The sequence below is a fragment of the Delphinapterus leucas genome, chromosome 2 (assembly GCF_059928025.1).
Source record: "Delphinapterus leucas isolate spDelLeu-1000000601 "Yukka" chromosome 2, BTC_Dleu_Yukka2, whole genome shotgun sequence".
Lineage (NCBI taxonomy): Eukaryota > Metazoa > Chordata > Mammalia > Artiodactyla > Monodontidae > Delphinapterus > Delphinapterus leucas.
The window spans coordinates 113,189,866-113,205,862 of NC_143130.1; the positions used below are offsets into that span (position 1 = coordinate 113,189,866).

Sequence of the window (15,997 nt, forward strand, 5' to 3'; positions counted from 1 at the left end):
GACTGTTACAGCAGAACTAAAGAATGTTCTGTAGGATGGCAAGGTTGACTCCATGGCATCAACTTAACAACATCACGAGAGTGCATCAATAACTCGATTCTCTCTTAAGCTCACTGCAGATCTAAACTTCTATGATTTGGTGATCAGGTCCTTGTGTGTCTGTATGTGTGTATGTGTTTCTTCTTTTTAGGCCAAAACGCCCTAATACTATTCTTGGTCTCTTCCACAACCTATCTTAGACCAGTCAAATACACTACATATGCTTCAAATATTTTAACATGTCTAGGAAGGACTGGATAGTATTCAGTTGAGTCCTACAGTAAGTCATGTAAATCTCCCTCCAGAAGAGAAGGTTGAGATTATAGCTAGAGCGATTAGGTTATAGATGCCCATTTATCTAAAAAAATGATAGGAATCCTATAGCTAGGGCGTGATGAGGAAAACACTACCAATAGCTGAGACAGAAGCTTAGCGCTAAATGTCAATTAGCTTAACTGAAACATACATCAAATTTTTTTCTCTCTTACACACATGCACAAACTCATTCATCAACTATTAGGAAAATAAGAAGTAATGAACTACTCAGACTATATGAAAAAATTAATATGTGTTGTCTTTTATCTAATAAAATATAGGATTCCTGTATTTCTGAATAGGTCAGTTTTTAAGTGAACACCTAAGGATTTAAGAAGTATATAATAGTTATCATTGTTTCTTCTCTCCCTAAAATGAAGTGTTTCAAAAAAAAAAACCTGAATCACAGAGGAGTGCTCTGAAAGCAAGCCTGTAAAATGACAGGCAAGACATTCAAGTTGTTTGGAAATCATCTCAAGTAATGGAGGGAAATGAGTTTGTTTCCCTGAGATTGCTGTCTACACTTTTTTCTAACTCAGTTGTTTGCTCAACTACTTGGGACACTCAGTGACTGTGAACGTGCTCCCCCAATCCGGTGTCCTGCCTGCACTGAGGTTTGCTCCTGGTAACCCAGACATCCCACAGTGTTGACAGGGCATCAGCAGCTCCTCTAATTAAAGCTTGCAAGACAAGAGAAAATTTCTTGCTGTGGATCTTACCAGTGTGTCCTTGCTGGTGTAGTGGACCATCCATCCTTCTTTCATCACCGTGCTGCTTTTCCTCTTCGTGTGTTTGACAGACTGCACTACTCTCATGAGTGGGATATTGTTGCTTGTTGATGGACTTGAAAAGTCAAAATATTTTAGGGAAGAAATGTTTTTAGATACAGATCTTCTTTTCCTGCATAAAACCTTATTTCAGCTATTTCAAAGTGAAAGGCAAAAAAATATTTCATATCCCATTTTTAGTGAATGGTACTGCCAGAGTACCCTAGTTCAGAATCTGGATTACTCTGAAGAGTGATAGACACTTGATATGTACACCTTAGCAATCCCGAGGGAGGATAATAAGCTCCTCGGTTTTCAGGTTGAAGTGCATGGTGCTCAGTTTTGGGGTGAACATTGGGTAGATTACAGTTTTAGTGTACTGAGGCCACAGTATTCAGAATCACACATGAACGCTTATTTGCTTGCTACATATTACAGCCATAATATTAATCGTTTAGAGATAATATCAGTTACTGTGAATTTCAGTCTCTCTCTGGATAATTTCACAAAAATTAGAATCTGCTGTTGAAACTGTCTTTTAAACAACTATTGCTCATGGAATTATGCCCATCCTTCGTGTCTTTCTTTCTCTGTCTTTTCTGTCTCTGTGTCTTCCTCTCTCCTTCACTGCCCCCAACCACAGGCCCACCTGCCCACACCAATCTTTTGATACTAAAGAAATGTACACCTTTGAAAGACAGTGGGGTCATAAGACTAATATTTTCCAGTATTTAAAAAATATTTCTCATGCTATTGAATGGAATAAAATCCAATTATTTTATTGCTCTCCTCTCATGAACAATTTCAGTCAGTCAATGAATATGGTATTTGTAAAATGGACACAAAAGTCTGAATACACTTTATAACATAAATCAGAGGTTTGGGAACTATTTTTATAAAGAGCCAGGTAATACACATTTCAGGCTTTGCAGAATACTTAACTTTGTCATTATGGTGCAAAAGCAGACATAGCCATAGCTATGAACGGGCCTGGCTATGTTGCAATAAAGCTTTATTACAAAACAGACAGCAGCCTGATTCGGGCCATAGTGTGCTGACCACTAATGTAAAAAATGGGGATCATCTACAAATCAAAAAGTACAGATAATTAGATGACAAATATGAAATTCCACACACTTCTGAAATAAAATCAAGAACAGTAAGGTCCAGACGTATGTGATATCTGTAATAGGGACCAGCTATAAAAATAGATGGTGTCCGCTGAGGTTGATCCCTGATCTCTGTATGTGCACACAATGAGCTTTTTTTTTTTTTAACATCTTTATTGAAGTATAATTGCTTTACAATGGTGTGTTAGTTTCTGCTTTATAACAAAGTGAATCAGTTATACATATACATATGTTCCCATATCTCTTTCCTCTTGCATCTCCCTCCCTCCCACCCTCCCTATCCCACCCCTCTAGGTGGTCACAAAGCACCGAGCTGATCTCCCTGTGCTATGCGGCTGCTTCCCACTAGCTACCTATTTTACATTTGGTAGTGTATATATGTCCATGCCACTCTCTCACGTTGTCCTGGCTTACCCTTACACAATGAGCTTTGAATGAATATTAACTTAGTAGTAAATTTGTCATTTGCACATACATGTAACCCTCACATGCAAAAGAAAATGGGTCAAAGAATGAGGCAATACCAGGAAAGGACGCAAACTACATTTCTCCAAGGGAATCCCGACCTCCTAATTCCAAATTTAGGAGTCTCCTCCATAGTACACAGCTCATTTATAAACGAATTATAGACATACCTCGGAGATATTGCAGGTTTGGTTCCAGATCACGGAGATAAAGCAAATATGGCAATAAAGCGAGTCACATGAATTTTTTGGTTTCCCAGTGTATATATAAGTAATGTTTATACTATACTGTGGTCTGCTAAGTGTGTAATAGCATTATGCTTAAAAACACCAATGTATCTACCTTAATTAAAAATTAGTTTATTGCTTTAAAAAATGCTAACCATCACCTCAGCCTTCAGGGGAGATATAATTTTTTTGCTGGTGGAGAGTCTTGCCTTGTTGTTGATGGCTGTGGACTGATGTGGATGGTGTTGGCTGAAGGCTGGTATGACTGTGGCAATATCTTAAAATAGGACAACAATAAAGTCTGCAGCATCGATTGACTCTTCCTTTCACGAATGATTTCCCTGTAGCACGCAATGCTGTTTCATAGCATTTTACCCACAGAACTTCTTTCAAAATTGGAGTCAATCCTCTCGAACTCTGCTACTGCTTTATCAACTAAATGTATGTAATATCCTAAATCCTTTGTTGTCATTTCAACAAACTTCACAGAATCTTCACCAGGAGTAGATTCCATCTCAGGAAACCACTTCCTCTGCTCAACCCTTAAAGTTTTATCATGACATTGCAGTCACATCTTCAGACTCCGCTTCTAATTTTAGTTTTCATGCTATTTCCACCACATCAGCAGTTACTTTCTCCACTGCAGTCTTGAAACACTCAAAGTCATCCGTGAGGTTTGGAAACAACTTCTTCCAAACTCCTGTTAATGTTGATATTTTGACCTCTTCCCATTAATCATGAATGTTCTTAATGGCATCTAGAATGGTGAATCCTTTCCAGAAGGTTTTCAGTTGACTTTGCCCAGATCCATCAGAAGAACAGCCATCTATCTATGGCAGTGACAACCTTACAAAATGTATCTCTTAAATAATAAGACGTGAAAGTTGAAATTACTCCTTGATCAATGGGCTGCAAAATGGATGTTGTGTTATCAGGCATGAAAACAACATGAATCTCATTGTACATCTCTGTCAGAGCTCTTGGGTGACCAGGTGCATTGTCAGTGAGCAGTAGCATTTTGAAAGGAATATTTTTTTCTAAGCAATAAGTCTCAACAGTGGACTTAAAATATTCAGTAAACTATGTTGTAAACAGATATGCTGTCATCCAGGCTTTGCTGTTCCATCTACAGAGCATAAGTAGAGTGGATTTGGCATAATTCTTAAGGGCCCTAAGATTTTCAGAATGGTAAATGAGCATTGGTTTCAACTTAAAAGTTACCAGCTGCAGAGTCAGCCTGTCCTTTGAAGCTTTGAAGCCAGGCATCGTCTTCTCTCTAGCTGTGAACGTCCTAGATGGCACTGTCTTCCAATATAAGGCTGTTTCATCTACATTGCAAACGTGATGTTTGGTGTAGCCATCCACATTTATTATCTTAGCTAGATCTTTTGGTAACTTGCTGAAGCTTCTATTCTAAAAGTACAATGCTTCCCCCCCTTGTACTTTTATGCTATGGAGATGGCTTATTTCCTTAAACGCCGTGTAAATCAATCTCTACTAGCTTCAAACTTTTCTCCTGCAGCTTCCTCACCTTTCTCAGATTTCACAGACTTGAAAAGAATTAGGATCTTGGTCTGGATTAGGCTTTGCTTTAAGGGAATGTTGTGGCTGGTTTGACCTTCTATCAAGACCACTGAAACTCTTTCCTTCAGCAATAATGTTGTTTTGCTTTCTTATTATTCACGTGTTTGCTGAAGTAGCACTTTTAATTCTATGAAGAACTTTTACTTTGCATGACAACTTGGCTGACTGTTTAGCTCAAGAGGCCTAGCTTTTGGCCCATCTCAGCTTTCGACATGCTTTCCTCACTAATCTTACTTATTGCCAGCTTTTTATTTAAAGTGAGAGACGTGTGACTCTTCCTTTCACTTGAACACTGAGAGGCCATTGTAGGGTTTATTAACCGGCCTAATTTCAATATTGCTGTATCTCAGGGAATAGAGAGGCCAGAGGAAGTGGAGAGAGACTGGAGAACGGCTGGTTGGTGGGGCAGTCAGAACACACACACCATTTATCGATTAAGTATACTGTATTATACTGGCATGGTTTGTGGTGTCCCAAAACAATTACAATAGTAACCTCAAAGACTGCTAAACACAGATTACCCTAATATAATAATAAGGAAAAAGTTTGAAATCTTGTAAGAATTACCAAAATGTGACACAGAGACACAAAGTGAGCACACGCTGTGGAAAAAATGGCACTGATAGACGTGCACTGCCCTAGGTTGCCACAAACCTTCAATTTGTAAAAAAAAAGGAATATCTTTGAAGTGCAATAAAACAATAAAATGAGGTATGCCTGTGAATGCACACTTTAAGTTTCTTCTATAACAGATAAAAATATCAAAGAGCTTTAAAAAGTACATACCACTTGGGGTTCCCCTGTTTGACCAAGGCTGGGGTTGCAGCCCTCACCTGATGGTTCTGTTGGAGTCCTCGTGGTCTGGGTCTGGATCCTGCATCTCCCCACTGTCGTTCTGGCACTCTGCCATGACCATCTCAGCATCTTGGACCATTGCCTCTTCCATGTCATCCATGAGCCCACTGTTTCTTTCACTGTCATTGTCATCGCTCCCTTCTTCCATGACTACATCAGACTCTGCCCCAGGGCTAAGCAAATCTAAAAAATTGTTTTGCGCCCATGAAGATAAGCCTGGAATCCTGGAGCCAGGACTTAAGAGAAAGTTAGGCAATCTTAAAGCAAATCAATTGGAAGCCCTAAAAATATAGTTATGTGAAGAATTTTTCTTTTCTTTCGCTTTCCTTTTAAATTTTAGTTCATAGTCACCTGAATGAATGAGAGGATGAATATATAATTTTACGAGCAGATGCTCGTTTTTTGTGCCCCTGAGCCTAAAAGCATGAAAAGTCATGGGGAGCCTTGGAAGGAAGCCAAGGGTGAGATAGAAACAAAGTGCTAGGAAGCAAAGTGATACCAGGCACCAGTGAAGAGGATACGAATCTTATTTCAGTAGTACAGCCCTGGTGGGAAAAAGAAATACATGGGAGGATATGGGAAACTTTGACATGCAAGAAAACTCAAGGTCACTGATTCTTGATATTCCAGTAACTTTTAAAATCATGGATTCTAATATATGGTCACATAAGCCTAAGATATTTGATATTCGAAGTAATACTGAATCCTGTCATTATATAGCTGATGGTAATGTAGTAAATTATAATTACTTACTAAGGCAAAGTGCTTACTTTAAAGTTAGAAAACAGATTGATCAGAGACCCTAGCCTGCCAAGCTTGGAAAATGCACATTTTTCCAGATTTTTCTGACTGTATGGAAAAATGCAATTTCAAATTAATCAACATAACATAAACTACACTGTTTCCCTTTGGTTCTAGTTATCAAGTACACATTGACATTTCCTGGGCCTGAACAAAATCAATACCATATGCCACAGAAAGTGGGAAGATTGCCAAGCTTTTGAGTTTGGCAGCTAATTCATGCATCTTGAAGCCAGAAACTACTATGGGAATGTTTTCCTAGAGAGTTTTCTCTTCTTCTTCTAGAGAAGAAAGTTGGAGAACATACATAATCACTTGTTCTTCAGGATTTTAGCAACAGAAATACTCAACCTGTTTCTCCAGTCTTTTATCACCAGTTTTATTCCCAGAGGAATCAGCAAACTGATAACAGACTGAAAATATAACACAGTCTACTATCTATGGAAAAAGTCAGCTTGGGACACTAAGTCAAATATTTTGGTCAGAATCCATCAGCAATTCTACCAGGGAAGAAAATGAGAGCTGTTCCTTTAGGATATAGGGTTTTTCTTAGAATTCCTCCAATCTTAATTTATACAATTAAAGTTTTCCCAAAGGAATATTCCCCAATATAGAAAAGGATATGTAGTTTTTAATTGTCTAAATTAAAGTTCCTTTTATTATTATTAAAGATGCGGGTTAACAAGCACATACATAATGAGAATAGTAAGCAGGTGGAGGAAGAAAGTTGTAACTATTTCCTGGTAGGTCAATTTCTGTGGTTCTTCCCTTCCTTGACAGACAGGGAAGAAAAGTTAACTTCTGTCTCAATGCTGGGAATGAAAAGCATGGAGGATGAGACTGATAGCTATAACTGGGAGGCATTCCAACAATTTCTACGCTTCTGAATGAACTAGAATAGGTGTAGAAAAATAAGAGAGCTGGGGAAGTAATCCTGGATATCCAAGTTTTCAGTACTAGCTGGTTCACCATGTAAAAATCAAGAAAATGTCTGGTCTTTATCACAACGCAATGATGGGTGCTTTTTTAGAGTAAAGTAGGACAGAGGCCGTAATTTACTTTGGTTTGGGTCACGAGTATCTGAATGGAAGAAATTAAAAGTAAAAAAATCCCGCTAAGTCCTAACTGACACATGCCTTAAGAGGGAAAAGAAGCAGAGATGTGACAGCTGACCTTTTACCTACCTCCGTTAATGGTCACTTCGCCAAGGCAGTTGTTGGGTACTTTTGGTGCACAACGTTTATGACAGTTGAATCTGCAATCTAATCACAATCATTTTAAAAGAAAACAAATCAAAACCAAGCATGCATCAGAAAGAGAAGGTGTGGGAAAAATAGTCATTTCAAATAGGTGAGGCTCAAACTTCGGCGGCTGACAAATACTTGGTGGCAAGATCGTCCTTACCTTTGCATTGCAGGCCCTGCCTGAAGAGCCCCTTGAGAAGCTTCTTGCAGTACTGGCACACAGTGGGCCGGGTGTAGGAGTGGATGACGAAAGTGTGCGGCACTTTAACTTTGGACAGCAAGATCTTGTCGAGCTGGATGGGTCGTCCAATGTATGACTGGGAATTCGACCTCTTCTCTCGACCAATGAATGACTCTGATGGTGACTTTTGCTATATGTTTGAAAAACAATAAAGGACAATAAGATATATCTGATTTATATATTTATATATTTTTATTTTCATTTTTATTTATTTTCCAACAAAAGGTCTCACATATTCATTATTGAGCCAAAGCACTAGTGCAGAAATACTGACACAAAGAGAAAAAATCATTTTCCCAATAAAGCACATCCAGCTGTTCATATAGTAGTGATGTTCTCAGAGTGATATGGTAAGATGCAAGCGACCCTGACACAGCATAATATATTTGTGTATTTTTAAATTGCCTTTTATTTTACTATTGTATTTAGTGGTTTGATCCTTAAGAATGTGAGAGGAATAAACTAAAACTATGTTTCTGTTAATTAATGTCATTTATTTCCCCTTAATTTCTTTTTTGAGTTACTTTATTTTTAAAGTATGAAAAGAAGAGAATTGGAGATCAGACTATTTGAACCTTACTTCTAGGACTTTCAAATAATTTGCAGCTTTTCAATTTCATCAGTTTAATACAGAAATATAAAGTTGAAAGCAAACCAAAAGATCATTCTTAATCCCACTCCATATATTACTTCATTGACATTTTCTAAAGTTTTACATATAGGAAATGCAAGCAGTTCAGGAAGATAAAAAATGAAAAGTAAATTCCCCCAATCTGTCCAATCTAGTACTTCATCTGAACAGGGCCTACAGCTTCTTTGGATTCCCCCCCAGAAAAAAATGAATATAATTTAAAATTACTCCTCAACCATAAAAGTAAAGGGTTAAAATTATACTATCATTTATATAATTTAAATTTACTCCTCAACCATAAAAGTAAAGGGTTAAAATTATACTGTCATTTATATAATTGAAAAACATAGTGACTACTGGGTTATATAAGACACACAAATATTAATGTTTCGGTTACAATTATATCTCTGCGCACTCTTGTTTCTCATTTTGTAATTAATCAGCCCAGTACATAGATTGAAAAAAATAAATGAAGTGAAGTAAGTCATAAAGAGAAAAGAAACATCGTATATTAACGCATATATATGGAATCTGAAAAAGTTGGTATAGACGATCTTATTTACAAAGCAGAAACAGAGACACAGACACAGAGAACAAACATATGGATGCCAAGGGGGAAAGGGGAGATGGGATGAATGGGGAGATTGGGATTGACATATATACACTATTGTATATAGTATCATATATACACTAATGATACTATGTATAAAATAGATAACTAATGAGAACCTACTGTATAGCTCAGGGAACTCTACTCAATGCTCTGTGATGACCTAAAGGAGAAGGAAGTCAAAAAAACAGGGGATATATGTATACGTATAGCTGAGTCATTTTGCTGTACAGTAGAAACTAACACAATATTGTAAGGCAACTATATTCCAATAAACGTTTTTAAAAAAATAAAATAAAATAAATTTAACTGTGTTTACAATGTTTTTGAACAATTTCATGGTATCTCTTGATATCATGGAAATGTACTTGGGAATCATCAGGAAAAATAATCATTGGAATAAAAGAACTGAATTACTTTTTAACAGTTATTATGATTATATATCTCATTTATTAAGCTCTTAACTTAGTATTAACTCTTAATAATCACTGTGTTAGGCACCTTACAAGACAGGCCTGGCTATCTATAGTTGAGGATGTAAGCTCATAAAGTTTAAATATACTCTTTTGGGTCAAATGCTAGTAAACAGTGGAGCCAAAACATGAACCTACACTTGTCTGCTTCTAGAGCCCTTGTATTATCACATTACTCAGTTAAATTCTAATTTGAAATAATTACTGATGAGAAACAAATCATATTTACAGACAATTTCCATCCTTTTCAATGCCTATCTGCATCAAAAGGTAATACCATTTATTACCAAATGGGAAATTTTTGATTTGCAGATTCACCAGCTGCAATAAAAAGAAATTTGAGATGAGGTTCTACTTAGGGATATTATGTCTACAGTTACATTTATAATTTCAATTCCATAAAATAAAACTACAAAGCATAATTATTCTGGAAGGGCTCAACTCTTGCAGAGAGATCTAGGACACTTTTAAAGATGAGCCAAAGGTTTGCCAAACCAGAATCATAAATATATTGAATAAATATCTTCAATGGAATTGAATTTTACTGGAAAATAATTAAATCTGTAGGGTTAGGTCCCTGCTTTAACTATATCCAATGGGCCAGTTTTAAGCATACACTAAAATGAAAAGTTATGTTTTTCCGTAGTTGGAAAGTTTCAACACTCAGAATAAAAGCTGACGTGATGTCACACTTTCTTAGCAGACTTAAAATGTTCTCAGATTTGGAAAATCATATGAAAAGTTGACCAAATCACCTTTCAGTTACTTTCCTTAATTAAAGAGACCTAATTCTTGGCTGTGTTAACAAAGCCAGTTTGATGTAGGACTACTCAGTATACCATGGGGCAAATTCACTTAGAAGAGCAAGAAGCAATCTGATAAAACGGAATGTTTTCTTTTCATCCAACATGATAACATTCACATAAACACTGCCATAAACTACAAGAACCAGAATTATTCTTGAGAAGTCATTTCGTTTATTACCTTCAAGGCAAGATTACATAAGGAATTTTAAAACGTTACACGAGTTTAGGGAAAAGAAATTGGCTGTTACTTTGTGGCCCAGAGTCCTTACTTGTAAAACAAACAGAAAAATAAGATCCTATGAAACAAGGCCATTGACCTGTAATATAAATTTATATTTATAATATCTATCTATATATCACTGTTTACATAAGTGTTCAAAAACCATCATTTCTGGAATCCTGCCAATTATTCCTTCCAATAATATGAAAGCAAACTAAATGCTTCTAAGGCTTTTCAGAATCAGTGATAGATTTTGATTAATAATTCACATTCAGTTACTATTTTAAGAAAGTTACTAGTTGTAATTTCAATTTTTATGTGAAGTTTTATTTGAAGGTATATACATCAGAAATCCACAATTACAGTATTTTTGTTTGATGCATCAAGCTACAGAGTAGGCAAAAATTCAGAAATTAGTAATTTTAAATGAAACGGGATGGTTTAAAAAATCTCATTGATCTAAATCCAGCTAGCTTGGACTTTAAGATAACTTCAATATGAAAGCAGACTTAGCAAGTCAAAGGGTAATGTTGATTTAAATAACAGCTTTTATGGATGTTATGCATTATTATGCAAAGTAAAGAGATATGGTATCATTGTATTTCTTCATTAACTTCATTTTATTTTTTATTTATTTGTATATTTTTATACTTAATTATAATATGTATAGAACTTTACAGTTTTAAATAAAATCTTTCTTTAATTCTGGTAAAGAGAAAACTCTCTCTTACCCATTAACACTAGTTTTACTAGGTTAACTAAATGGTGTTTAAATTCATTTCCACTGTTACTTGCTGCTCCAGTTTGGCACTGTGTGTTTGGTGAACCTGGGCAATCTGCAGAATGAGTGGTTATTTTTTTTTTTTTTAAGGGAACAGGGAGGAAAGTTGAAATGTTTTGGAAAGGGAACAGCAACATTTTGTTTCATTCTGCTTCATTTTTATGTGCAGGACAAAAACTGGCTCAAAACTCTGAAAAGCTATAAAATTCTCTTCTCTATAATTATGGTAGGCACTTGCAGGAGGATGTGCTTCTAAAAATTTACATTTTTACATTAGCCACTGGTCCTATGAACTGTTCTCTTCCTGAGTGGAGGAGTTTGGATCACATTACAGGTGTGGAACTTTTGTGAGAACTGACATCACTGTACAATGTGGTATTGGGATGGATTGATGTAAATGATTGGATTTGGCAAATTATAGATGACGAAAAGTATAAAGATCTCTTGTTCTCATTGTAAGAGGTATCACATCATAGATGAGAGAGAATATGAGAACAAAAAAATGATGAAAGCTGAATTTAAAGGCGGGATTAGATATTAAATAAATATTATACAGATTAAACTTTTTTTAAAAGACTGTGGTGTCCTGAAGTGTCTGTAACATCCTCATGCTAACAATATTTCATTTGAAATGACTGCCAAAGTTAAAACTATATGCACTGAACACCTACTTACAGAGGCAATGCATCTTGCTTTTCTAGAGACTGAATTTGTTTTTTAACCTGGTGTATTAAATTGATGACTCAGCAAGTTTGGAACCATCCCAGGAAATGGCTGGTTAGATTACATTATGGAAACTCCAACTGCCAGCACATCTTTAAACATTCAACAGGACCATGAAACAATTTCCCAACAAGGTATATTCCACTTCACAGTTCACAATGAATTCTCTTTATTAGTTAAGCTAGAAAACAGAGGGGAAAAATGGCCCTTACTTGTGGTTTCTTGTCATTTATGGAAAAATCAAACATAAGACTTCCTGAGAGATGAAAGTCACTGTCTAAAAAACAAGATTCAAATAAAAACTTCTCCACTATTAAGATATTTATGTTTGTTAACTAAAATCCATTTCACAGACCCATATTGGGGACTGGATTTGGGGTGACATAAACTCCCCTTGAATCAAAGAGAAATAGAAAAGTAGAGAACACTTTAGTGTACGTGTTGACATCACTTTTTGGACTCCTCATTTTTGGGGCTCTTTTTGGTCTTAATCATAAGCTCCTAAGGGAAGGACACAATAAGCTCCTAAGGGAAGGACAACGTCTTAATCATGTTTGTCCTCTCTTAATGGAAAGAAGTGCCTGGTAAAGATAAGTAATAAGCATTGCTTGAGCTAAACAAAAATGAATGTCTTCAAGCAATAAATGCATGCAAATAATGGATGAGACATTTCAATAGAGATGTTCAAAATACAGACTGTTAATATAAGCTTTTAAAAAAAATTAGTATTACAAGCACTGTAACATTGACACACTTGCTCTACAGGGTTTCAATTTTAAGTGAGTACAATTGACTAAGGAATGTTTTCCACTGGAACTGTTCTCTGTACTTGTCTACCTGCTCCTCGTCCCTACTTGGCATCTCCAACATGAAAACAAAATCTGTCAGAACCCTTTTGCTCTGGAAAGAGGACAGGTGGCAAGCTCAAATATCAATAATACCTGTAGGCTGCTAATACTAATGGGTGTCAGGGATGCAATAGAGAATGGTGGAGACTACAGTAAATCGGAGAGGACAGGCTCGGTTGAAAAGGTATGGATCAAAGACTGCTAATGGCTGTGAGTATGAAAGCCCTATGTTTCCTGACCTCTTAGTTTTGCAAAAGAAGCAGAAGATCTAGTTGCTTTATGAAATAACTCTATTTCTCGACATTAGCGACTCTGAAAAAATTCTGAAACGTTGTGCCAGTCAACTGATTTGGGGAATAAATCTGGTCACGGGGAGTCTGAGACCTCTGAACTAGATAACGACATAAAACACTTTCTATAACCTTTGTAGGTGCCAGATTCTTTTCGTAGCACTTTACATTCATCAACTCATTTAAACCTCATGACCACCAGGTTTTTTAAAGATAAGGAAACTGAATCATAGAGAGACTACATCATTTGCCCAAGATCGCACAGCCCGTAGAAGCAGAACTATGAACTCAGGTATTCTTTTTTTTTTTTGCGGTACATGGGCCTCTCACTGTTGTGGCCTCTCCCGTTGCGGAGCACAGGCTCCGGACGCGCAGGCTCAGCGGCCATGGCTCACGGGCCCAGCCGCTCCGCGGCATGTGGGATCTTCCCGGACCGGGGCATGAACCCGTGTCCCCTGCATCGGCAGGCGGACTCTTAACCACTGCGCCACCAGGGAAGCCCCAGGTATTCTTGTTCCAGATGATAATAATGATTCCTCTCTTTATAGCCTCTCCCAGTTCTCATATCCCCTGGTTTTATGCTAATATTTTCTTCCCTTCATTTAAGTCATGAAGGAAGAGTTCACAGGAAACAAGAAAAATCAAGTAATAGTATGTTCTACTTGCCAAAGTGCAAAGTGAAAATATTGTGAACCCCTTAACCTTGACCTACAGAAGAGACTTTCAAGCAACTTGTCTGTGCCCAGAGGATAGCATCTGAGTCCTGCATGTTTTCTACAACATAATGATTAGCATAATACACAGCCTCTATTGTATAAGTATCACTCAGTTGCCTGCCAACTTTCCTGTTCAGGTGCTGTTATGCTTCAAAGATACCAGCACAGCTATGTGAAACACAGCCAACCAAACATTAATCTTTTATTCTAGAAGTTTTAAGATCTAGCATTTTTTGATTATCAAAGAACTGTGCAGAATAGCACCTTGTAACAGTTTGCTCCTACTGCCATCCAGATGGATCTAATTTAACAAGTGCTTACTGGGACAAATCCTACCTAAAGGCTCAAGTCAGACGCTACAGGACATACAAGGACCAGTAAATAACAGTCTCTCTGCCCAATGAGTTTACTATTCAATAGAATTCTGGACACAACATAACTGTTACTATCAACAACATGTGCTCTTCCCTTCTATAGGCATAGATGGTTCTGTCTCATTCTTCAGATTCCAGGTCATATATCACCTTCTCCAGGACGCCTCCAGATCACCTCACTTCCTGCCCACATCCCCTCCACTCTGTGGTACTCTCTGGCACATCATCATGTCCCCTCCAGAGCCATTACTGCAGAGCACAACTATCTTATTTACCTCTTTGTTTATTAGGTTTTTACTGTCTCCCTTCAGTAGAATATAAGTTCCATGAGAAGGGGAACTTGACAATTTTGTTCATCACTGTATCACCAACTTCTGGAATACTGCCTCACACAGAATAAGTGCCCATATGTATGAAGGTTCGAAGAAAAGATAAACCACTTCCGTGATGGAGATAAAGGGGTCATTCAGAAAAGGAGTTTCCTGAAGAAGAGGCATTGGGTGTGGATCCTGAAGTGAGTCTTGCCATGCAATGACTATGTTGACTATTATTAGCAGTTAAAATTCTGTTTAGGACAACTCAGTCCTCCTAATCTTCAGACTGCCTAGAGATTTCTTTTATATGCTCTGAAACCTGTTTATCCCACTTGGAAATGATTATCTAATGCCACCCATTGTCACTGCTAGTAAAACACGGCTGTGAATGCTTCGTCTGAGGCTATTTTACGAAGCAAAAAAGAAACAATCAACTTCTGTCAACAACACTGAGATAAATATTTCACCTCAAACATGGGGAGCCCAGGATTTCCCAGCACAGGGCAGTTCTTGGGCAACAGACAAGTCTGAAGACTCCTGGGAATTGAGGTTCACATACGAACATGTGAACATGGCATGTTGCCATGCCCTGTAATTCGCTGAGTAGAGGGTAGGGTGTTTGGCGAGTTTTAAATTGTTCAGTGCTATTCTGTTACAATTCTGATTCTACAGGCCTTGAACTACCTGCCAAGTGTGCCAGATAAATGAGTTTGGTTCCTCAGTTGGATACCCTAAATATGTAGCATAAATAAAATCTAATCAACACCTTTTCATAACAGTGAAAAGGACTGCCACAGAGCAGAAATAAAAAAAAGCGTGCCCCCTGCTTAGTGGTGATGGATGCTGTTGTACAGTGGAGAATCCATTTTTAATGTTTGCAGCAATTTGTGAAAGATTTCATAGTAACAACATATATAATCTCTGATTAAAAATACATGGTGATCTGGATTTGCTGAGTGCTGAAGCAGTCTTAGACGTTACATTAACTTTTATACTGCCTCACTCTTTTTAAGTAAACAGAAATGAAGGATAAAGGAACCTTACTATTTTCTTAAGCAATCCACCCTTTCCAGGGAAAGCACTAGACCCTTGGAGAACTTGTTACAAATTACATGCACTGTTCTTTCAAAATGTCAGTTACTGACATCTTCCAAATCTCTGGGTTCCTGGAGGAAAGGGGAGACATAATACAAGTACTGCCTCTCCTTATACTTGAAGGCAATGCAACCTTAACTCCACACACTATACATTCATAAAATAAAAAAGCATTTCCGCTGAGGAAGAAAATAACTCTGCATGTCAACAAGTTGAGGGCTTCGACTGTCATATAGAAAGTGAACTGGAAGGTAAGCAGATCATGTGGAAAATTCAAAAGTGATTTTAGGGACACATATTCTCATGGTATTTGACCTTGACTGAATTGACAGGCGCCTGGCCTCGGTTTACTAGCTAACGGGAAAGCTGAATGAAATAATCTAAAAAGAGATTTCCCAGCAATTACTGCCTTGGAGCTTAGTAGTCATGACTGGTGAGGAATTTAAGG

At 37.2% G+C, this 15,997-nt stretch overlaps 1 protein-coding gene across 1 annotated transcript in view; it reads right to left on the reverse strand.

Moving 5' to 3' along the window:
- Positions 1 to 15,997, reverse strand: part of PRKD1 (protein kinase D1) — a 164,110-nt gene that overhangs the window by 50,545 nt on the left and 97,568 nt on the right. The window contains exons 5-8 of the mRNA XM_089907541.1: positions 7,588 to 7,798; positions 7,368 to 7,445; positions 5,361 to 5,565; positions 1,074 to 1,197 (exon numbers count right to left, since the gene is read on the reverse strand). Coding sequence (XP_089763667.1) covers positions 1,074 to 1,197; positions 5,361 to 5,565; positions 7,368 to 7,445; positions 7,588 to 7,798 — 618 coding nt within the window. The remainder of the gene's footprint in view (positions 1 to 1,073; positions 1,198 to 5,360; positions 5,566 to 7,367; positions 7,446 to 7,587; positions 7,799 to 15,997) is intronic.